The 25,336-nt window shown below is 34.7% G+C and overlaps 1 protein-coding gene across 1 annotated transcript in view; it reads right to left on the reverse strand.

The window, feature by feature from the left end:
• Positions 1 to 25,336, reverse strand: part of Agmo (alkylglycerol monooxygenase) — a 327,029-nt gene that overhangs the window by 192,943 nt on the left and 108,750 nt on the right. Inside the window, exon 4 of the mRNA XM_042695829.1 lies at positions 11,342 to 11,445. Coding sequence (XP_042551763.1) covers positions 11,342 to 11,445 — 104 coding nt within the window. The remainder of the gene's footprint in view (positions 1 to 11,341; positions 11,446 to 25,336) is intronic.

Genomic DNA, 25,336 nt, shown 5'->3' on the forward strand with positions numbered 1-25,336 from the left:
GCCACAGTGCTACTTCTGATTTTCTGGTGGTTAATTGGAGATAGAATCTCACATACGTTCTTGCTTGGGCTGGCTTTAAACCATGTTTCTCAGATCTCAGCCTCCTGAGTAGCTAGGATTACAAGCATGAACCACCAGCCCCTGGCTAATGAACTTTTCTAATATTTATACTTTTAGGATTCTTGTCTCTTTAAAAACATAATATTTAGTTTAGGACAAAAATTAAAATTTTAATTACCCATTATAACAGAACCTCTAAAGATTGATAATCAAAGAATGCATCTAGCATTCTTAAGTCTGTGATTTGTGGAAAGAAAATAAAGATTCTCCACAGGATAAATCATTGCAACAATGATACTCAAAAGACACTATGTTAGATATGATCTTTACAACTTTGGGGAGGGGGGAGAAGTTGGGGCAGATCGGGGAGAGAAGAGATAGTAGGAAAAAAACAAAGGAAGGTAACAATGCTTGACAAGAAATTTACTCATTACCATACTCACATAATAGTAACCCCCCCCCCCATACAGCAACTTTATAAGAAAATAAAATTTAAAAAAAAAGAAAAGAAAGCTGCTCTGGTTACGAACAAAAAGATCCAATATCCAAACTTAAAACAACTTTTATTTTGTGTTAGAGTTAAGTACTTGTGTTTATATTAAGAAAGCCCATGTCCTGAGGCAACCAAGCCTAATTTTCTGGTCAAATGCACTTTTATCAATTTCCCTATGACACATCCCACCATCTGAAAGATACCATTTTCTAGCTATAACTTGCCCTGATGGGTTAAATGATATCTTCTCCAAAGCGCAGGTGAGGTCCCAACAGGGCATCTAGTACCAGAGAATGCACTGAGGAAACATCCTTTCAGATGCGATCAAGTCATAACCAGTTAACTAGGATGATCCTAATCCAATATGGAGAACATAGCAACAGACTAGCACTGAGAGAGAATAACAAGTGAAGATAAAGGTGGAGATGGCAGTGATGGGTCTAGGAGTCAAAGGATGCCACACCTTGCCTGCAAACCGGAGTGTTTCAGTGAGAGAATGGAACTTTATCTCCTTCATGCCCCTCTGAAGGAGTTAGCCTTGCAGGTAGCTAGATTTCACACCCGGACCCTCTGGAACTGTAAGGCAACATGTTCTTGCTATAAGCCAGCACATTTTTCGTAGCTTGCTCTTAGAAGTGCTCAGGAAACTAAGGGATGTATTACACATTTTCATCACCATTCCATAAACAACATATTTTTCTAGAATTTTATAGTTTTAGTAGATATCATCGTTCTACATAACAATTTATAAATTTAACCTTGACAAAAGTTTTACTCTTCCAGCCCGGTGCCTATGGCTCACACCTGCAATCCTAGCCACTCAGGAGGCTGAGATCTAAGGATCATGGTTCAAAGCCAGCCCAGGCAGGAAAGTCAGTGAGACTCTTATCTCCAATAAAAACCACTAGAAAACCGGAAATGGTGCTGTGGCTCAAGAGGTAGAGCACTCGCCTTGAGCTGAAGAGCTGAGGGATAGTACCCAAGCCCAGAGTTCAAGCCGCACAACCGACAAAAAATAAAGTTTTACTCTTCTTACAGTTTTGACTGAAGTATTACTTGGTGTGTGATGTTCTCTCTACCTCTCCCTAGTTCTCCGTAATATAACCATTTCAGACAAGGTTGCTTACTGGCCTGATTTTCACTAGGGAAAGAAAAGCCATCACCCGGAGACCATAAGCTTACATCTCACTTACTGCTGGGTCCCCAACCTCTAACATCAGGCTTCTACCTGCCAGTCACATGTATATATGGGAAGAAATGGAACATTTTAGCTTTTAAAAGTAATAATAAAATAATATTAATTCAAAGACAATGCCTCACATTTCTCTTTGTCTATTCATCATTTTAAGAATGGCAAATGTGTATCAGATATCTATAAAGGAAAATATCAGAAATCAGAGAAATTAGCTTATGATTTGCCTTGCTATAGAAAAAGTCTATTTTCCTCATGAATGGGAGATTTGAGCCTCTGAAACTGGTAGACATTGAAATTTGTAGTCTTCCTTATTTAACCATCTTTAGTGTTCAGGGTAAGGGTGCCTTCGTGAGCTGAGAAAGGCTCTGAGAGAAATTATGTTTCCTCTCTTCATGGGGGCTCAAGGCGTGATTTCCTTCCATGACAAATGAGAATTGTATCCCCAGTGCATTCAAATGCATTACATCAAAGTGGTTAGTTTCTTATATCTTTATTTGCTCAGATTTGTCTTTATGGAACCTCAACTTCCCACTGAATAACAGTCTTTGCTTATGTAGTTTGGCAGACAGTCTGATGTAATAAAATGATCTGAGATTTCACAGAGGGCTCATTGCAGTCTTGTATGTAATATAAAAACAATAGCATGCATGAGGAATGTATATGATACATTTCAAAGAATTTCCACACTTATTATTTAAGGGGATTTTCAAATTAACCTTGGGCAAAGGCAGGGCAACTATGAAGGGCCCCATGTCATATACAAATTTTCTAAAACTTGAACATGAATTTCATGATTCAGCATGGCAAAGTGAGTTAACAAATGAGCTGCACTCCCAACCAGGCTTATTACTAGTCAACCGTTCCTTACTATTTCTTTCTCTTATCTTTTCTTTCACAAGCCAAATTTAACTTATTTCTCTTAATGTTTATAAACCAGCAAGAACGATACTAATGAAATATGTTTAAATATTATAATAATATATGCAAAGGCTTTGGGAAAAATAATTAAATAAAGAAAAAAATCAATAATACCAAAAAATAAAGGGGTTGAAATTTAGGAAAATTAAATGTGAGCTGAATATTATTCAGTTGAATATTATTCTTATGGTTCTATTTTTGTTCTTAGAGTAGGTGTATAATTTTATTGACTCTGGGTATGAAAATATGTGTATGGTTACATACATTACAAGCTCACATTTGTAATCCTAGCTACTCAAGAGACTGAGATCTAAAAAATTCCTATTTGAAGCCAGCCTGTGCAGAAAAGTCCATGGGACTCCTTTTTTAATTAACAAGCAAAAATGCTAGGCTGCAGACATGGCTCAAGTGGTAGAGCATTAGCCATGAGTAAAAGTATGAATGTGTGAGGACCTGAGTCCAACCCCTGGTACTTGCATATAAAAAAAGCAAGAAATGTATATATAGTTGTACTTTCAAATTAGCTGCATGTTTTACCATAGTTCAGTAGAATATAGTAGAAGAGTTGCCAAGATAGCACAGAGTACTGTGTCCTTCACCCATTTTTTCTATTGCTAATATTACTGTGCTGTATTTGCCCCATTAAGAAATTCATACTGGTACATTTGGATCTATTATTTAGAAATCACTAGACTTTTTTCCTTGCTTTTGTTTTCTTAGTGTATTTTTTTGTTTTAGGGTCCTAGTCTTAATAACATGTATCTTATCCTTCTCTGATCTGTGACAATATCTTTTTTTAATATATATATATATATTTTTTGTAAAGATACTGTACAAAGGGGTTACAGTTACATGAGCAAGGTAATGAGTCCATTTCCCCTACCATCCCTTTCCTCCACACTTCCCCAACTCCTCCCTCCTTTCCCCTAACCCACCCCCCACAAAGTTGTAAAGTTCATTTTTAACACACTGTCTTGTACACCTCATTGTTACAATGGGTCAACCTGCATCCTTATTCCAGCATTTTGTTAGTTCCCTTTCCCTCTCCAAATTAGAAAAGTGTATATACAAGATGCAAGGCATCAGAATTAAATACAGTGACAACAGGGGTTGTACCATGGGGGAAGAACATACAAAAGAATCAAAACAAATCACACAGTACATTATAAGTACATTAAGAAGAACAGCAACAAAAAGAAAACCTCTTGTGTCCCTATCTTGGGGTTCATTTTGCTTAGCATCAGGTTATATGGTCACATGTACATAGCTTTTGACCTCTTCTGATCTGTGACTATTTCTTGAAAGTTCTGTTTCTTTCAACTTTTAGGGTTTGGAGGAGCTCCAGTGTAAGTACATTGTAAAATAATACTCAATTTGGATTGGATAATGGGCAGACTGGGATTACGACTTTTGGAAAGAAGACCAGAAGAGTGGGGAGTCATCTTCATCCCATCTTTCTTAACTTGGGCACATTCTTTCCACATGACTTAATCACTGCTGATATTACCTTTGTTTTAACATCATCGATGAGCCTTTTCCTCACTCAGAAGGTGATAATTTTCTAAATGTTGCTCCCATCCAAAGAGGTTAAGTATTAGATTTTACTGTTTGCTGGAGAACTCAGTATTTTACATACAGAAATTGAAATCCTTCAAAGGGAATATGCTTCCTTGTTATTTGCTACATTTATATTTACATCAATATGTATGATCTCAAAGGTACTTTTTTTGTCAGTCATAGGGCTTGAACTCAGAGTGTGTGTGCTATCTTTGCACTCTTTTCACTCAAGGCTAGTGCTCTACCACTTTGAGCCACAGTACCACTTTTGGTTTTCTTGTGGTTAATTGTAGCTAAGAATATCGGGGACTTTCCTGACTGGCTGATTTTAAGGATGAGATCCTCAGATCTCAGACTCCTGAGGATTACAGGCAGGAACCACCAGCACCTGGCCAAAGGTACTTATTTCATATTTTAGATTATGACTCTAAAATTACATCATATGTTTTATTGTTCATATTGTTGCAGAACATTACCATTAGGGGATTTTTGGGGTGGGTTCTGGTGCCCCTTTGACAAATTCCATCCTTTCTATTAAAGCATAAAATTAATCTAGGCAATCTAAGATTAAAATGGTGTGTAAAACTGTATAGTGCAGTATATAGTAAATAAAATGACACTTTAAATAGCACCCTATAAAGTATAGCTCTTTATGGGTAATATTATGTTTAAAATTGTCTTAAAATCTAAGGACTATTATTAGATGTTCTAGAAAATTGAATTCTTATCTTTAAACCACTTTTACATGTCAGGCTTGACAATCTAATTTCCATGATAATATGGGAGACACACACAGTAAGCTTAATTTTGCTCTTCATTTCACACATCAATTTTCTTTTCAAAGTCATGACCCACTTATTTGCTCTAAAATACATTATCACTTTGGCAACTTAAAAACTTTAGGCATTGTGTAATAATGTTAATGAGGAGAGTCTTACAAATGACTCAAAGAAATTTGAGATATCTGAAGTCCTTTTTATTTACTGTTTTGAAAGATTAAGAAATGTCACTAGCTATCACAGAGCTTCATCTCCTTTTCTCCTACCTTCTAAGGGATACAGGTATGCTGGCCAAGAATTCAGGGTAACTCACCACACCTTGACTCTCATGTCCTGCAAAAATTAGTTGTGAGGCATTCCCAATATGCATTTTTTTTTATTCTGCTTATTTGTCTATGTCCCTGACAAAATCGCACAGATTTTAAAGGGAATCTTTTTCTAACAATGATATAGGTAAGCGTCTATCGGTAGTTTCCTTAGATTTTTTATCTAATCTGGAATATTTCATACCTAACTTTCATAGAGGGAATGACCGAAGCAAAAATCAGGCTCAATATTATAGTAAACAGTGGTCATGTGTCTGAACTAGAGATCCAACCCAGGGATATTCAGTACGTTATGATATAGTGGACTTTTCTGAGATTCATTTTTTGTAGCCTGAAGAACAGATGATCTTAATATATAATCTCTACAATTTCTTCAAATTCTGAACTATGTGATGCTCTGATTAAAAATTCCTTTGTTAATTCCTTAAGGCATTAATTCACAAACTACTCATTCATCCTTGGGTGCATACTATTTCTCAATTAATTAGGGGAAGTCTGAAATATTTTTAAAGAAAAAGAAAATGTATAATTCAGCAGAGAGATTTTTTTCAAGTTTTTGAATCAACTATGAAGTTGTAGATTCTATTGCATTCTTATCTTTCAATTGCACTTGTTGAATTATTTTTCCTGATACCCAAGCATGTTACCTTGCCTGGCCCAAGGGCTGTTGCACATGTATATGGTAGGATATGGTACTACTGAAGGAAAGTAGAATTCTCCTTCACTAGGAACACTTTCTTTATTTCAGTAAAAGAAAAGTGGATACAGTGACAACAGGGGATATGCCATAGGGGAAAGCACATACAAAGGAAATAACAACAACAAAAAATAAAAAAAAAAAACATGGTACATCTAAAACAATAATAATAAAGACAGAGCTCTTGTGTCCATATCATGGGGTTCATTTCACTTAGCATCATCTTACATTGTCATATGTATATGGCATTTGAGCTTTTCAGCTCCTCTGATAAGATTATCCTGTGTGTCTACTAATTATTGCAAATAAGGGAAACCATGGGACCTAAATTTCTTTGGGACTGGCTTACTTCACTTAATATAATTTTTTCCCCAAATCTTTCCATTTCCTAACAAATGGGCGGTGTCCTTCTTTCTGATGGAAGCTTAGAATTCCACTATATATAATATATATTATTTGTGTATATATTATATGCATATATATATACCACATTTTCTTGATCCACTCATCTACTGAGGGGTATCTGGGTTGGCTCCATATCTTAGCTATAGTGAATAATGCTGCAATAAATATAGCTGTTCTGGTAGCTTTAGTATGGGTAAATGCTCATATATATATATATATATATATATATATACATTTATATACACATATATATGAGCATATATATGTATGTGCATACATATATACATATATATATGAGCATTAGACATATATATGTCTAATCTGGGGAGGGGAAGGAGAATAAAACGGTGAATCAAGGACACAGGGTGCCCCATTGCAACAAGGATACCCACAGGACAGTATATTGGAAACAAACTTTACAACTTCAGACAGCGTGGGGGGGTGTAATGAGGGGGAGGAGTGTGGGAGGTGGAGGAGGGAAAGCATAGTGGGACAACAACAAGGAAGGGAAGGGATAGCAATGATCAACAAGTAATGTACTCATTGCCTTACTCATGTAACTGTAACCCCTCTAGACAGCACATTTATAATAAAATAAACAAAAAATGAAGAGTTCAGACATGAATGAAAATAGAAAAACAAAAGAAAAGTGGACAAAGAAGGAAGAATATCATGTGAAGATTACAGACTATTCTTTCACAAACCCAGAAACTAACAGTACCTTGGAGAACTTACCCTTCCACAATGCCTTCCAAGGGAGCACTGCCCTGAAATCATCTTGATTTTACTTTGGTCTCCAGAACTGTGATATAATAACTCCCTGCTATATAATCCACCTAATTTGTAATGGGTTCTAGCAGCCCTAGAAAATAAATAGGTGTTTTAACCTAAGACTTTGGTGTAGTGTGCTTAGGAGTAGATTTCTTTTAAGATCTCTTCCAACAAATGTATTAGTACCATTATGGACTTATAGATTTGTTCTGCTGCTGCTGCTTCTTGAGTTAACACTTCTGTGCGTAGGTTTTCCTATAAGTTATGAGGCATCTTGTTTCAAATACTTGACTGTTACACTTATTAGCAGAGCAATTAACCTCATGATCTTCAATTCCCTGATAATAGTTGACCTAGAAAATCACAACTTTATTTACAAAGATCAAGGAAATACATTTAAGTGTAAAACAACCCTGAATAGAAGCATGACTAAGAGGATTTAAAGTTAAAGATCAGGGGCCTCAGAGCCAGGCTCCATGAGTTCACCTTCACTTCTCCTTTTACAAGTGTGCTACTAAATGCCAGACTCAATTTTATCATTTTAAGATGAGAGTTGTGGTATGTTACTCATATCATGCTTGTGAGTCAATATATGAATAGATCTTGGTAAAGTGTTTTGCGCATAGGAGGTGCTCAGTGTCGTCAAGTGTCTTACAAAATTATGGAGCCATATTTAGTAAATTTTGTTGATTTTCTATATAACATGAAGTGTAAGTCAGTAGTTATTTCTGTGTATCAATGACTAGGTTTGTAGTTTCTGCTCAACATTCACTGTGGCTTTATATTCTGACAGCCAACACAAGTGATCACAGAAAAGGTTGGTATCAAGTAGGTAAGGGCTGTCAGGGTGTGAGAAGAACTTTAGAATTAGATATTATTATTTTTTTTTGGGGGGGTCCAGTTGTGGGCCTGAACTCTGGGCCTGGGAGCTGTCCCTCAGCTCTTCAGCTCAAGGCTAGCGCTCTACCACTTGAGCCACAGTGCCACTTCCGGCTTTTTTCTTTTTGCTTATGTGGTGCTGAGGAATCGAGCTCAGGGCCTCAGGCATGCAAGGCAAGCACTCTAACACTGAGCCACATTCCCAGCCCTAGAATTAGATATTATTTCTAGTGATCATTTTCCTGCCATTTCTTTGTGTGAGGATATTTTAAAGCCAAAACCTTTATGAAGCATATTTTTATCTTTTACTGTTATTGGGATTTGGAAAGTAACAAAATGTTGTGGGCTCTGGTGAGGGTACCCTGTGGATATGTAATCTCTGTAAGAAGGAGAAAACAATCTCAGCTTAAAAGAGGAAGCTCAGACCTAGCACATGGGACCTAAAGTCCCCTCTGAAGACAAACCCTAAATTGAAATAATGACTTCTTACTAGGTCTCAGAACTTAGAAGTACCACATTTCTCATTCACACTGTGGAACGAGTTCTAGCAGCCCTAGAAAATAAGTAGGTGATTTAGCCTAAGAGTTTGGTATGGTGTGGTTAGGATAAAACTTTGGGGATATACTAAAACCATATCTGAATCACACAAGCCTCAAACTAATAGATATGATTATATCTTTTTAAAAAGTAAAAGATACTGTCCATTCTGTAATGAATGTTTGGGTCCCTCTGTTAAAAGCCAATCAATCCCTAGATTTTGATGTTTATAGCTTTGTAACATGTTTTGAAAATCACTACTGTGGTGCCTAAAGATTTATTTATTTACTTTTGGTCAAAATTGCTTTGACTGTGAAGTGTACTTTGTGGTTCCAGGACGTTTTTGTATACTTACCATTAAAGACACTGGAGTTACAAGAATTGCCTGGACATTGTAGATAATCATAAACATTATGAAAATTGTAACAATATTAACTCCTAACTAGTACACAATGATATTTTCCCATTAGTGTCATCTTTGATTCCTTTATCAATGTTTTACAGATTTAAGTTTGGTGATCTTTTACTTTTTGGCTATATTTAGTGCTAAAGTAGATTGTTTTTGGTGTTACTATAATGAAATTGCTTTCTGAATTTTTTCTGGCCAATCATTGTTAGTATACAGAAATCCTTCTGGATTTATAACTTGGTTTAAATATCATACAACATAGTTGAAATTTTGACTGGCTTACTTCACTTAATATAATTTTTTCCAAGTCTTTCCATTTCCTTATGAATGATACTCACTAGACATGACAATGAAAATGAATTCTAAAACTTAGTGAGGGGAGATTGGAGTTAGGAGGGAAAAATCTGGGAGAGAATGAGGGAGGAGTTGACATTGTTCAAAGGGAAATGTACTCATTACTGACTTATGTACCTGTACATCATCTTTACAATAAAATTTTATTTTGTAAAGAAGAAAGGAAAAAGAAAAGATAGAAAAAAGATTCATGACATTGGAGTGGCAGAGGTTTTCTGGAATGATCCCAAAAGCACAGGTAACAAAAATAAAAATAAAGGAATTTTCATCAAAATGAAATGCTTTTGAACAACACAGGAAATAAAATGTTTTAAAAACACATCTATATGAAAAATTTGCCAAAAAATATAGTATACATTGGCTAATATTAAAAATATACAAAGAACCCAAATGACTGAATAACATAAAAATAAAGAACTCTATCAAAATGGCCCAAAGAATCGAATAGATAGTTATTAAACGAAGAAACAAAAATGGATAACAGATAAAAATGTTCAACAGACCAGATATCAATGGCTCACGTTTGTAATCCTAGCTACTCAGGAGACAGAGATCTGAGAATCACGGTTCAAATCCAGGCTGGGCAGACAATACCATGAGACTTATCTCCAATTATCCACCAGAAAACCAAAGTGTTGCTGTGGCTCAAGTGGTGAAGCGCTAGCCTTGAGCTGAAGAGCTGAGGGGCAGTGCCCAGGCCCAGAGTTCAAACCCCATGACAGACAAAAAAATTTAATATTTGGAACCATCTGAGAAATATGAATTATTAAAATCTCAATAAGAAATCACCTTACCCCTGTCAACTTGGCTATTACCAGAGATGAAAGATAAGGAGTTTTAGTGGGAATGTAGAGAATTGAAAACACTTTGACCTGTTGCATACAGTTATTTCAGAAAACAGTATGTAGATTTCTAAACAAACATAAAAAGCCAACAAGAACAAAAAAGTAAACTAAAAACAGTAATCCTACTATATCCAAAAGAACTTGAATCTATATGCCAAAGAGATGTCCACATCTTCATGTGCACAGTTATTCACAGGAGTTAAGACAAAGAATCACTTTGCCCAGAAACAGATGTCTGGATCTTGAAAATGGGACCTCTATACTCATGTAATACTGCCCAGTTGATAAATATAGGGGATTTCTTCTGTGTTCCAGCATCAATGAACCTAAGGGACATTGTGCTAAGTGAAATAGCCAGGAATCTAGACATGAATAGAATGTGATCTTAATTCTAGGATCAAACTAAACATTTGAATTCATAGAAATTAGAGTGAAGTATATACCAGAATTGTGTAATAGGAAAGTCTGTGTATTGGTGAGGAAAGGGTGGTGTTTGGCAGTGGGTGCCAAGTTAGAGAGAAAATATAATCTCTGTGGCTCTATTGTAGAGAATGTTGTAGGTTTCGTAAATAGCTATGAGAAGATTTAAAATATTTTGCAACCAAGAAATGATCAATCTTAGTGGTAATAAATACGCTAATTATTTTGATGTATTCTTTTACATGCCAATGTATAGCAAAGTGTACTTCACATTGTATCCCATAAATATATAAAATTATTATTTTTCAGAAACAAATAATTAAAAGCAAGTCTTTCAAGATTTCACTTAACCAAGCGCAAATGGAATCCATTTTTAAAATTGTCTTATGAAAAAATTCTAGTGAAATTGCTGCATGTATTTAAGAGACTTACCTCTTATTTCAGAATAAGCTTTAAAAAAATCTATCACTTTATCCTTTAGACAAGGTTTTAGGGAAACAAAAAGCCATTTTTGAAATAGATTGTTTTCTTCATATATGTCTATTCTTACAGAAAGAAACATTTCTATATCTATCCTTACAAAAGAAAAAAAATCATTTTAGTGAACACCTTCTGGCCATTGACTAAGGAGAAATGGAAGGAGTTGAAACCTAAAAAAATAACATTATCACATTTATTAAATTTCATACAACTTACCCAGGAAGTGTAATTCTGGATGACAGATTGTCTCAGTGCTGTCGATAAGTTATAGTCTTCAGAACTGTGGTGTGTTTGGTGTGCAGCCCACATAATATTAACCTCTGCAATACACATAATTTGAAATGAAACAAAAGATGAAGAACAAGCAGCTTCAATGTCCAGTTATACAGATTGTGCCACTGAGTAAGGTTGAAAAATCTAGAGCAACTCCGAAAAAGCTAGCTAATATACTTGTGATTAAAAAAAGGCACCTCAAATCATGTTGGGAACTAGGCAGTATATAAATTATAAATAAATAAAAAGTTGAAGCATAGCCAATAACTATGTGTAGTGTGTGTGACATAATTAAATACCACCAGCAAAATTAAATGACTTCTAAAATTTACACTTTGCTAACATATACAACCTGACAGATCATAAAAGCAAACCAATAATGTTGTAACAGTATAGTAATTGGATGGTGATGATTTTTCAGTATGTGATAACGTATTTGTAATTAAAGAAGAATTCTCTGATGGGAAAAATTGGCACACATATTTTGGAACAAACATTACATAATATTATTTCCTGATGGCTTTTGGAGAAGTCTTAAAAACTGTTGGAATAACAAGAAAGCATGGTAATATTTGTTCCTAGGTTTGATATTTCATTTAAGTTTTCAGATGCATATTATCAAATAGTTGCTTAAAGATATATACCATTTCTACAATAACCCAACACAGTTGTGGTTTACCCTAATAACAGAGAAGAAAATAAATGTTTTCTGTCATCAAACTTGACCAAGATTACCTGTGGATTCCCATGTGATTTGCACACACCAGAGGTTTAACTTTCTTACCATTATGCCTCTGTAATAATTACTAAGTCAGAGGAAAGATGATTGATTTTGTTTTTCTGGCCACTTTCTTCTTTTGGAAAATTTCCTAAAATAATCACAGGCCAACATGCTACATTAGATTATATTCTATTACATTTGTTTTTTTTTCCTTAGTGCCAATGTTTTTGCGTCAAATTGAGAATTAATTAGCCATTTGATACTATCATTTTATTCTTGTGGTATAGATTAAAACTTACATCCCTTAACCTTGTATGCTTGAAAATTGAACAGTGTGTCTAGAAACAGAAATATCAGATTATTGGTCTTTCAAATAGACATAAACTAGTAGTGAATTGACACGCATATGACAGAATTATTTGTTAGGGGCATATTTTTATATTTTATAAGTAATATATTAACATATGTGGATATGAATTATATCCAGGTTGACTTATTGATGATTGATTTATCAAATGAAAGCTCTCTGGATATTTTCAGGGAGCTAGAAAACAAAGTGTGCAAAGTGAAAGTGTTACAGTAAAAAGTAACAGCTCATAGATATAGGACCGATGAGGTAATGAGCAAGATTCTGAATATATCACCCATCCTATCAGCTATCATCTTCATAAGCATGTTTTACAAGTAGGAAAAGTATTTTCATTAACTACAATCTGATTGGTGTTTTAATCATTCCTAACAATAGTACTGCATTTATATCCAGCAATTAAGGAAAATATTCTTACCCTATGGAAGAATAATTTATTATAATAATTTCTAAATTTATCTAAGAAGAATTTTTGGAATAATTCAGAAACTTAAACTCTGACTTACCTATTATCATGGATAACTCAATGTCCTAAATATAAAAACACTCATACGGTACTTTATACCTTCAGATGTTGTGTGGAAACTATTATAAAGAGTAGGAAATTTGATTACTGTCCTAGTTTTATATGACTTGCATATGCTTTGAGCCCTTGAAGTTTTTTAAACACCATTTTTTCTTGATCACACACCCATGACTGAATATTTCAAAGCCTCTTACTTAAAAATATCTTCATTACAAATCTGCATTTTGACTATTTTTGGATCTTTCAGAATTTGATTTTTCATATTATTCATCACAAGGCATTAAAAATTGAGTTCAGACAGGAGCAAGCTAATCAGATGAGGTTAAAGTAGGAGGAAATAATATGTATTGGAGCTACTTCCTTATGATTGCCGCATAAGCTAATAATGGAACAAAGAATCTGTAAAGGTGGAGGTTAAAGACCTGTCTCTTCGGTTGTTTTGAAAGCATTTACTTCCTATCACAAACTGTGTGTAACACAAGACTTCCCTGAAAGAGGCCAGCTGAACAAACAGGGTACAGCCACAGGAGCTCACCGCCTAGCCTCTAGTCCCGTTTCAGAAATCGGAGAAACAAATTGGAAATCTAGAGCATTTTTCCCCTCACATTTTTATTCAATTTAATTAATAGAAGTAAATTATTTTTGAAAATCACTACAGAAATGTTCTTAATAGAAATTGTCCCAATAGTCCTTCTATGAATAAAATGAGAAAAAGCACAGATACTTTCATCTTCCCTAATAATTGAATGGCTGAATTGTCTGCAATAGGGAATGAAAGCAAATTTTAAACAGAAAAAGGTATTATTTGGGTTAAACTTCAATCCTAATATATTGGTTCCCCTATGAACAAATTCATAAGCCTGTGGTATGTTTTTTTTTACTATTCAGTGACAAATGAAAACAATTGTGCTCCTTTCTAGTACAAATTACAGATCTGTGTAAATGTATTTCAATACTTAATAATTCTGTTCACTTGGCCAAAATTTAATGCAAAGTTTGAGTGTGATATTTTCTTGAGTTGGTTATGTTTTTCAATTTTGTAAAATCCACCCTTTTAATGTTCAGTTCTATAAATTTTAACAAATACAGCTCTGTAATCACCATACATACAGATTAGTTATATCACCACAAAATCTCACCTTCCTTTGTGATTGATGATAGGAAAATATAAGATTCACTCTGACTGAGGGCGTGGGATTATGGATGTTGATCTGACAATAGTGAGTGATGTATCTTCAAGGACTACAGGAGAAATGTGGACCATTAAGAGTCAGAGGGACGGCCCTATAGATGACTGTCATCTCCAAATATTTATGCATTTTTAAATCCACCCCCACCTCCAGTAGTAACAATTATTTTGGCAAAATGATGGGATGTTGATATTAAGTTATAACCAAATAGTAGCTTATGCCTTAGGCATTGTTCTCTTATAATCTCACATGCTGTCTGAATAAAGACAGTTGCTGTGATATAATGTGACCTTTGAAGAAGAGTGTAAAGCAGAAAACTAGAAAGGAATCTGACTAATAAACAAGCAAGTGCCAGGAGAAATTGAATCCCCCCAAAAATCAAGAAAATGGGATTATAAGCAAAGCCTCCCTCCTATCCCCCAAAGTTGATCCTTTAGATGGTATTGTAGCCTGTAAACGGGTTTATTTATACAGGGCATACAAGGTCATAAGAAAAAAGCATTCATCTAAACCATACTCTGATTTATTTAAAAATATTTTATTTTCTTTAAGCAGTTGGATACAATATTTGTCATTGAACAATGCAGTTTATCAGTATAATGCATCTTGATCAATGTCACCTCTTTTGACATTCTTACCCATCCCTCTCAATCCACACCTTCCCTCAGTTTTCTTAATTATGTAGGTTATACATTGAATTTTGATGGCATTCCCCCACCTTCTTCTCTTCATTTGTTACTCCTCTCCCGTTGACCCAAATCCCACATCTTTCAAATAACCATTTCCTGGTATTTATTCTGTTGAACAGTGTTTTTGCCTTGTAGTACTCACAGAAACTATCAGATTATGGATGCTTCTTCTTTTAATCTAATAATTTACTATGAAGAAAACAATAATATTTTCACCAAATCGTATCACTTCAATCCACAGTATCCACTGATTTGTGTTTTCTTTCAGAGTTTGCCTTTTAGAGAATGTCATATAAATGGAAGCATAGCTATTTTAAACATGTTCTATCTGCCTTATTTTTAACAGCATAATATGTTAGAAATTCTCTCATTTTTATTGTTTAATAGTATTCCATTTGTATACATGTGGTATTGCTCTGGTTTGTTTTGACTTATTCATTAGTTGACAACTATCTGAATTGTTGCTCATTTATAAAATTTTAAAAATTACTATCAACATTATCAACACTGAGGTTTTTTTCTGAACAGACGTCTTTTACTCAGCTAAATAGCTAAGGATAGGATTACTGAGCTATAAAATGTGCATACATTTAGCTTGTCCACAAATGGTCAAACTTTTCCAAACTGCTTGTGCATTTTCCATTAGCTTCAGGAGCATGTTGAGAAGAGAACTCCAGTTATTCTACATCTCAAAAAGCACTTGAAATCAGTCATTTTAATTTTCTTTGATAGCTATTATAATAAATATCTTGTAGTATCACACTAAAAGGTTAATTTTCATTGCTGTAATGGCTAATGATATTGCTTTATGTCTATTTGTCATCTACATATGTTCTTTTAAAAATATCTACTCAAGGGTCTGGGAAGGTGGCTCAGTGGTAGAGTGTTTGCCTTGCATGCATGAGGTCCTGGGTTCTATTCCTCAGCACCACATAAGCAGAAAAAGCCAGAAGTGGCACTCTGGCTCAAGTGGTAGAGTGCTAGTCTTAAGCTGAAAAGCTAAAGACAATGCCCAGGCCCAGAGTTCAGTCCCATGACCAACAACAAATAAATAAATAAATAAATAAGTAAATAAATAAATAAATAAATAAAATATCTACTCCAGATTTAAGTGAATATTTTAACTGCACACTTTTCTTTTGAAGATACTTAAATGTTCTTCATGAAAATACTCTATTAAATATGTGATATGCATGGACTGCATGCCAGTACTGGGGATTGAACTCAGGGCCTTGGGGTCAGTAGACAGGCACTTTAACATTTGAGCCATACCTCAAATATCTTTATGCTGTCAATTTTAGATAGATTATTCCATTTCTGCTCATGCAAATCTTAGACTATCATTGTTTGTCTATGCCTACTAAATAGTGATTAACACCATGCTTGGGATACCATTGCTTTTAACAAGAAATCTAACAGTTTAATATACTGAGATTTTTAATAGTAAAATGAAAACAGTCATGTTTTCCATGTGGAAATATTCAATATAAATGATTTTTTTGTAAATAAGCATAGTTTATAAATCACTTAAATAAATCCTTCTCTCTAAGCAAATGAAGTGATTGACTTAAGCCATGAAACATAAATATAAATAGCAAACACAGTTGTGAAGAATGATGAATATAGTCTCAGTATACCTCCAGTTTCCAGTTATTGGATGAACTATCAGTGTTATTGTTTGATCACAATTTCATCTATTTTGTATAGCACAAAATAGAGTTACAACAATAAAATTCATAACATTACTGAGTGTTTGGACTGATGTTTAGTTTCTTTTTCTGATATGTCCTTGTCCTACTTAATATCTAAACAGAAATTTCTAAATCTTCCTAAAGCTACACAGCCAATTTGAATAAAAGAGGAATTTTGATCTAGATGTTTGGACATATGTACATCATTTCTCTAGAAGACATAATTTTGATGACACTGAGCCCATCAGAAACACTAAGCTGTCAATCTAATCACTGTTGGTAGCTGTTACTAGAAGGTTATTGCAAAAACTTGACAATGAGCCCATCTATCATTCTGGGGTCTTATTTCATGATGCAATCGCTGCCTGATACACATCCCTTCATCATTGCCACCCACCATGATGTAATGCAGCCAAAGAGCATCCTCTCCAGGGCTGAGCCAAAGCCAGAATCGTGCCTTTATACCTGAACTTTATAACTGCTAGCTAAATAAGCTTTGTTTCTTCATAAAGTCAGCCTAGATGAATCATGTAGTGATAGTAATGTATAAACGATTAAAATGCACTCTATAGTCTCTTACTTCCAATTTCTCCCCACAGTTTATTTTCTGTATCCAGCCTCTTCCAGCTTAGTGTCTTGGTCTAAATACAGAAAACATTAAAGCACCTGTATCTTGACATGTATATTTCCCTTTTATTATATCAAGTATGTAGGAGAGGGAAAGACAGAAACACACAGAGACACAGAAATACTGAGGAAGAGATAAAGAGATAAAAAGGAGAGACAAAGAAAGAGAGAGTTCTTGGCTTCTTAAATAGAACGGCTAAAAGCAATTCTCTTCAGCATATTATCAAACATCATAAGTATTTAGTAGATCTGAAAATTTAATTTTATAATAAGGTGTTTTTTTTGGGTGTGTGTGTGTGATACTAAGGATCTAATCCATAGTGATGCATATGCTAGATAAGTATGCAACATTATTACCTCTAAAATTTTTAAATACGATTCATCCATAGAAAGAAATTGTTCAAATAGATGATTTAGAAACTAGAATATGGAAAGAATAAAATTATGGAGAAAAAAAGAGAATTGTATTTACTCAAAAAGCCTAATGAGATCAAAAAGCCGCATTATAATTTTTACATATACACATGCATTCTAGGTAGATTGTAGATCCAGGTATATACTTATGTATATATGTAATATTTGTAATTTGAACTTCTAAGCTTCACACACATATTTCCAGGTTTAGTAATTACAAATACATTATGGCTAACAACTGCATTTACAAACAAAACAGAAATCATGGCACTTTCTTGTATTACACAGGTGACTGAAGCTGATTGTTACAGTGTCTGATTTCATTGGACACTCTTCTTTCTCTTACCACCATAATTCTCTATTTATATTCTCCACTTTGAGAATTCTTTTTTTTTTTTGGTTGGTTGTGGGGACTGAACTCTGAGTCTGGGCACTGTCTCTCAGCTCTTCAGCTCAAGGCTAGCACTTTATCACTTGAGCCACAGCACCACTTCTGGCTTTTTCTGCTTATGTGGTGCTGAGGAATCGAACCCAGTGCCTCATGCATGCAAGGCAAGCAGTCCACCACTGAGCCACCTTCCTAGCCCCTAGTGTTTCTACTGGCCAAGACCAAGTTATCACCTTTACTTCTCAGTTGAAATTTATACTGCCTTAATCCTAGGGCATAACAGAATGGAGGATCTTCCTCTAGGGGATGATGACCTCTATTTCTGAGAATGTGTCTACTACTCTCTTTTTTCTTCCATAGAAAAAGTATTATTGGGACTAAAACTTGACAGGCTAGGAAAGCAAAAATATTTGATTAACAGAGATTGGCATACCTCTCAACCATGAAAATAAAATAAAATTTAAAAACTATCTTCTATGTAGAAAATTATTCTGTGCAAATCTCAGTATGATTGGATTACAAATAACTTGAAATAAAAGCTATCCGTGATTTCAGGATTTTATCATGGTCACAATACAATCAGATTCAAAGGAATCCAAAATATTATATAGGAGGGAAGCAAGAAATTTTTCAGAGTATTTAATGGCATGTATTCAGCCTTCATAAAAACCTGACTAGCAGTCAGACATCCGAAATCGTGGGCAAAGCCCTGCCTTAGGTCGACAGACTGAGGTAGGACTGGCAAGTATTCTTGTGACACTTCAGTGCTGCACACTTGCCTGAGGTGAGACACAATGAACTTCCTCTATATTATGTTTGGAACAATAATTTACATAATTTGTCACTTCAAGTCCCCAAATCTTAGAACAAATAACCTATAATACTTGAAAGAAGAGCAACCTGAGGAAGTTACCAGGAAAGCAAAACAACCAGAGATTGTCAGTGGAGTAGGAAAATACCTAGAAATATCATGTAGAAAATCTCCAGATTCTCTACCTAATGAGCCTGCAAAGTGTATTCACTTTAGCCTTGGTAGCAACAGTTAAAATGTACCAGGATTTCATTATTCTCAACACATACTTTTGTGTTTGCAAACTAATTTTTAGTACTTGAGGGAAAACATGCCTGGCTTTTGTGTTAGAAAGTTGTGTTGTTACAGAAGTTACAAAGAATAAGCCTATGTCAAATGAATGTTCCAGAGTGATTCAGAAATGAATGTCTTAATTCAAACAGATTCATCTACCTTCACATGAATAGAAAAGATAACTATAATTGTCTATAACTACACAAAGAGGTCTCCTGTGTTTTGCCTTGTCACCTCAGAAACTGAGATGTTAAAATTTTTAGAAAAAAAATCTTTCCAATTATTCTAGCAGGACTACTCTATTTTACACCATCTATCCTGCAACCTTTTACTCAGTATGTCAAATATATATTACCTTTTACTCAGACATGTCCCTTTTGTTTCTGATCCTGTAATGCAACTATTAAACCCTTATCACTCTTCCTAATTCTCAAATTCTCATCAGTCCACTGTACTACCCTTATCCTCCATTTCCATCCCACACCTATTTCTTAAGGGAGATCTTGGTGCCACAAATATAATTGATTTCCATTCACTGTGATGTGGATGTGTATGATACTTAGCTCTCACAGCATTCAAACTCTAGTTCAAGGGTCAGTAAGTGCCACCATAGGACAAATAGGCCACACCCACCTGATCTGTTATGCCACAAGTGGAGGAAGGCCTTTATATACATAAACATATATAGAGACAATATATTATAGGTTTTATATGTAGTATATAATATAGATTTCATAATCTATAATATATAATTTCTGTTCGAATCTTAGATATATATATTTACTATACTTATATAGTATAGATATATACTATATAAGTATAGTAAATATACTATATAAACATAGTATAGTATATATAATATAATATGGTATATATATATACTATATATATTTACTATATTGGTACTTTTGGACCATTTTAAGATATTTTTATTATGTTTAAGTAGTTGTACTAAGGAGTTGTCATTCACCAGAGCAATTTATGAATACAGTGCATCTCAACCAATGTCATTCCCGCCAACAATCTCATCCATTACTCCCAACCCATCTCTCCCCTTGTTTATCTTAATTTTAGGTTAGGTACTGAATTTTTTTGAAATTTAAGTAAGCAGCTTATGTGTATAATGCATCTTAGTCTCTGTTACCACTTCAACATCTTCATTCCCTTCTACCCACCCCTTCCATAATATTTCTCATAGGATTCTTGCCTTCATTTCCCCCTCTTCTCTTTTCATTCTTTTACTCCTTTCCCTTTGGTCTTATCCTCACTCTCATGAAAGTACTCATTTCCAGGTACTTATTTTGTTGGGCTTTGACTTCGACTTTCAAAAGTTTGTGTCCTCCATAGAGTCGATTACACTTGAGTTTCATTTGTAACCACTTGCTTGCCATCTAGTGTGTTTGCTTATATATTTATAAGCATATTCTAGCAAATATAAATGCAGGAAACCATGGAATTTATGTTTCTCTGACTTACTTAAAATTATTGAAATATAATAGATACATGAATATTATATAAAACATGCAAGTTCATATTTCTCATGGGTCTGGTGTTCTCTGCATTTTGCATACACCCTCAGTATTACTGAGGACCTCTATCTCTGCATTGTCTGTAACATACTCTCTATTTTTTAAAAACTACTTTAGCCATCATTTTCTCCAGAAAATTATTTTTAGTTCTTCTCAGCCAAAGGACTATTATAAACCTTATGCAAGCAATCCTCATACATTTTGAGCACTCTATTCTGCATTTTCCACTATTTTATAAGATTCTTAGTGGGAGATTTGTCACACTTTTTATTTTCCACAGCATGCTGCTACATAGTAGACACTAATGTGGTCATTGAATAAAAATTGGCTCATTTGAAGCATCAGTAACTACACCATACTGCTTAAAGGATTTGTTCAATAAGCACATGTATTTTTGTGTATGTGTGCTCATCTTGGGGCTTGAACTCAGGGTCTATACACTGTCTTTTTTGCTCAAGGCTAGCACTCTACCACCTGAGTCACATTTCCATTTCTGATATCTTGGTAGTTAATTAGAGATAAGAATCACAGAAATTCCTGCCTATGCTGGCTTCAGATTGTGATCCTCAAATTTTAGCTTCCTGAATAGCTGGGATTATAGGGGTGAGCCAGAGGTGCCAGGCATATAAGTATATTTTCTATTAGTAAAATCAATCCTTTAAAAATTCTATTTATTTATAAATATTACTTCTAATTGCAGTCCTATTTAAAGATGATCTCTCAACCTTCCCTTCCCCAAATTTGATTATATCTCAATATCTGAAAAGGACAGATTATTACTTCCTTACTACCAATTCATTCTTAACTCCTTATGAATGACACTCAAATCTGTCCAAAATTATTATTGGACTTTTCCTTATCAAAAACAAAAGCCCTCTCTTTAGCTACTAGCCTACCTGAAGTTTCTGAAACATTCAGTCTTTAATTCATTTTGAAAAGCTTTTCATTGGATTTGGTAAGAACTCTTGCTTCTGGTTCTCTGCTTCAGCTGTATAATTTTCCTAATTTCTTCCTGCTCTCTCACCTACTTCCCCAAAACAAACTTTCTCATAATTAAAATTACTCAATGATAACAAGATAATTTGTTTTTTAAAATGTATCTCATATTATTTTGGTGTATGTTTGAGATTAGCAAGATAACAATGACATATACCACCTTATCAATTATGTTTTTTAATGTTACACATATAAACAAAAAAAATTAACGACTGTAATTAAACAAAACTCCTAAACATAGCAAGATTACCAAATAGAGAAGGAAGTGATCAACATGAGCTCTATTGCACTGTAAATCCTACTATCTCTTAAAATTTGAAGGAATGAGCCAGGTTCATTTGCACTCAGGTGAGATAAGAGGGTAAGGAGTTCAAATTTAGCCATGACTAAATAGTGAGGCTCTCTCTCCACAAGCAAGTGAAAATAAATAAATAAACATAAAAATATGACATATACTTTAAAAATATTATTAATTGTAAAGTTACAGTTACATGAGTAAGGTAATGAGTACATTGTTACCCCCTCCTTTGTTTTTCCCCTACAATCCCTTTCCTCCTCACTTCCTCAGCTCCTCTGTCCTCCCAACCAGAAGTTGTAAAGTTCGTTTTCAACATATTGTCTTCGCTCATTGTTACAATGGGTCAACCTGTATGCTTGTTTCGGCATTTTGTTATTTCCCTACCACTCCCCAGATTAAAAAAAAATGTATATACAAGATGCAAGGCACCAGAATCAAATACAATGAAAACAGGGGTTATACACTAAAGGAAGAACATATTAAAGAAACAAAAAAAGAAATCACACAGTACATTAAAAACAACAGCAACAAAGATAAAACCCTTTCTGTACTTATCTTGGTGCTCATTTCTCTCAGCATCATCTTGTAGGGACATATGTACATGGCTTTTGACCTTTTGTGCTTGTCCTAGACATATACTCATTATTGCAAATAAGGGAAACCATGGGACCTATGTTTCTTTGGGCTTGGCTTACTTAACTTAATGATATTTTCCAAGTCTTTCCATTTCCTGACAAATGGAGCTATATTCTTTCTAATGGAGGCATAGAATTCCATTATGTGTGTGTGTGTGTGTGTGTGTGTGTGTGTATCACATTTTCTTGATCCATTTATCTACTGAGTAACATCTGGGTTGGTTCCATAGCTTCACTATGGTAAATAAAGCTGTGATAAACATAGCTGTGCTGGTAGCTTTAGTATGACCTTGTTTGTGATCATTTGGGTAAAGGCCCAGAAGTGGGATTGCTGGGTCATAGGAGAGCTCCATGTGGAGTCTTTTGAGGAATCTCCATACTGCTTTCCAAAGTGGTTAAACAAGTTTACACTCTCACCAACAATGTAGTAGGGTTCCCTTTTGGCCACATCCCTTCCAGTATTTGTTTTTATTAGAGTTCTGGATTATAGCTATTCTAACTGGGGTGAGGTGGTATCTCAATGTTGTTTGGATTTACATTTCTTTTATGGCTAGAGAAGGTGAGCATTTCTTCATGTGTCTATTGGCCATTGGTATTTCCTCTTCAGAGAAGTTTCTCCTTAAGTCTTTACCCCACTTATTAATCTGATGATTGATTCTTTGAAGGTATGTTGTTGGAGGATTTAATTTTTTGAGATCTAAGTATATTTTAGATATGAGGTCCTTGTCCATTGTATGGCTAGTGAACATCTTCTCCCAACTCATGAGATTTTTATTGATCTTGCTAGCTATGTCCTTTTCCATGCAGAAACTCTGCATGCAATCCCATTTTCTCCAACCTTTCTTTGATTTGTTGTGTTTCTGGGTCTTTATTATGAAAATTTTGGCCTGCGCCAAGGAGCCCTAGAGTTTCTCCTATTCCTTCCTGCAATTTTTTTTTTTTGGGTCCATCACAGGGCTTGAACTCTGGGCTTGGGCACTATTCCTGTGCTCTTCAGCTCAAGGAGAGCACTCTACTGCTTGAGCTACAGCACCACTTCTGGTTTTCTAGTGGTTTATTGGAGATAAGAGTCTCATGGACTTTCCTGCCTGAGCTGGCTTTGAATTATGATTTTCAGATCTTAGCCTCCTGAGTAGCTAGGATTACAGACGTGAGCCACCAGTGCCTGGCCCTTCCTGTAATGTTTTCAGAGTGTCTGCTTTTACTTCAAGGTCTTTGATCCATTTGGACTTATTACTACTCTGTAATGCACACACACACCTACACAAACACACATGCACACATATGTAAATTCACAAAAATATGCACCCTACTGAAAAAATACATTTCCTTACAAATAAATTTGATATTTAAATATAATTTCAAAAATATGTCTTGAAATACTTCATAAATTCATGTGCCAGAATATATTTTAAAGATTATACTGCATATAATAACCATCAAATTTAGTTTTAAACAAAAGATCAGGAAATAAGACATTTTCAAATTGTAAGCTCTATTTAGAATGGTCTAAAACCAATTATTATGCCATGAGTAGCCTTGAACTCTGAGCCCTGTAGAGTACTGAGAATATGGGCATCCACAAATTTTAGTTAACAAGACAAAGTAATTTAATAATGTAGACACCTTCTTTTTAACATATCTCTTGCTCCCTATGATCAGCTTGTATGAAATGTTGTCCAATCATGAAATAAGATAAAAGTTCTACTGGTTTGAGAGAGTTGAGTTGTATAGCATAATTTTCCAAAATGATGTCATGTATGACTGATGCTTGCAGCATGTGAAACAGATTATCTGTAACCAAATTAGCATTTTTCTGTACAGCCAGCTGATATGCACATGTAAAATATGAAATATGCACATACACTGTGAAGCAATTAAATGATTCTCAAAGGTTATGCCACAGATTTAAACCTCATAAATATATGAATTATATCTATAAAGAAAGATTGCTCTTTGGTTGTTCATTTATACAAACAATATGGCAGTGTATATATTTCTAGTGCCTATTCATCTCTGAGGAAAATACTTTTTGTGGATTTTTGGGGGGTTGGATAATGCCTCATTTGTTCTTTTTTGAGGCTTCTTACTTGCATGAGTCCGGAGCTGTCTTTAAAAAAGATTGATGTCTGGTGTCACTGCTAGAAAGTGCAAACAGTTCAGGCTCACTACAGTCTATGCCTCATCCTTTGCTCTGCAGGATACCACATACTTTGGCAGCGTATGTTCAGAAGGGGTGTTCTTAACTGGCAATAAAGGATGCCAATGAAACCTTTTCCCACAAGGCTTAAAACTCTTAGTGGTTGGTCGCCAAGGCACCAAATGGAGTAAATGAATATGTATAGGTTGAAAGGTGCTATTGCTGTTATCTAACCCACTCTAAAAAGCAATCCAAAATTCAAAATTTCCTCTGTCATTAAGCTTTTCACCAGAATATCAGCCCTGTGTTAGCTGGAGATGATCTGGATTTGTTTAACAACACTCTCACCCTCTTTCTCCAGACATAAGAGCTTCGTGATCAATTGCATTAATAATAGCAATTGTCAGTGTGCATTTTAGATGTAATTTCCACAGTATAACGTGTTCCAGAAGTGCCGCCACCCCTATGGAGAAGAGAGCAATAGGAGGGAACTCTTGGCACTGTAAGTAAAATGAAAGGAATTTATATAAGTTGACAGGAAGCAGGTGTTTAAGGAACCATTGAGGTCCATAGTTGGAAATATAGTGCTATTGTGAAAGTTAGATCTTCAGAAGCTGTGTAAACATTGCAAAGCCCAAACTTG

The sequence above is a fragment of the Dipodomys spectabilis genome, unplaced genomic scaffold (assembly GCF_019054845.1).
Source record: "Dipodomys spectabilis isolate Male_0828 unplaced genomic scaffold, ASM1905484v1 ptg000190l, whole genome shotgun sequence".
Taxonomy (NCBI): Eukaryota; Metazoa; Chordata; class Mammalia; order Rodentia; family Heteromyidae; genus Dipodomys; species Dipodomys spectabilis.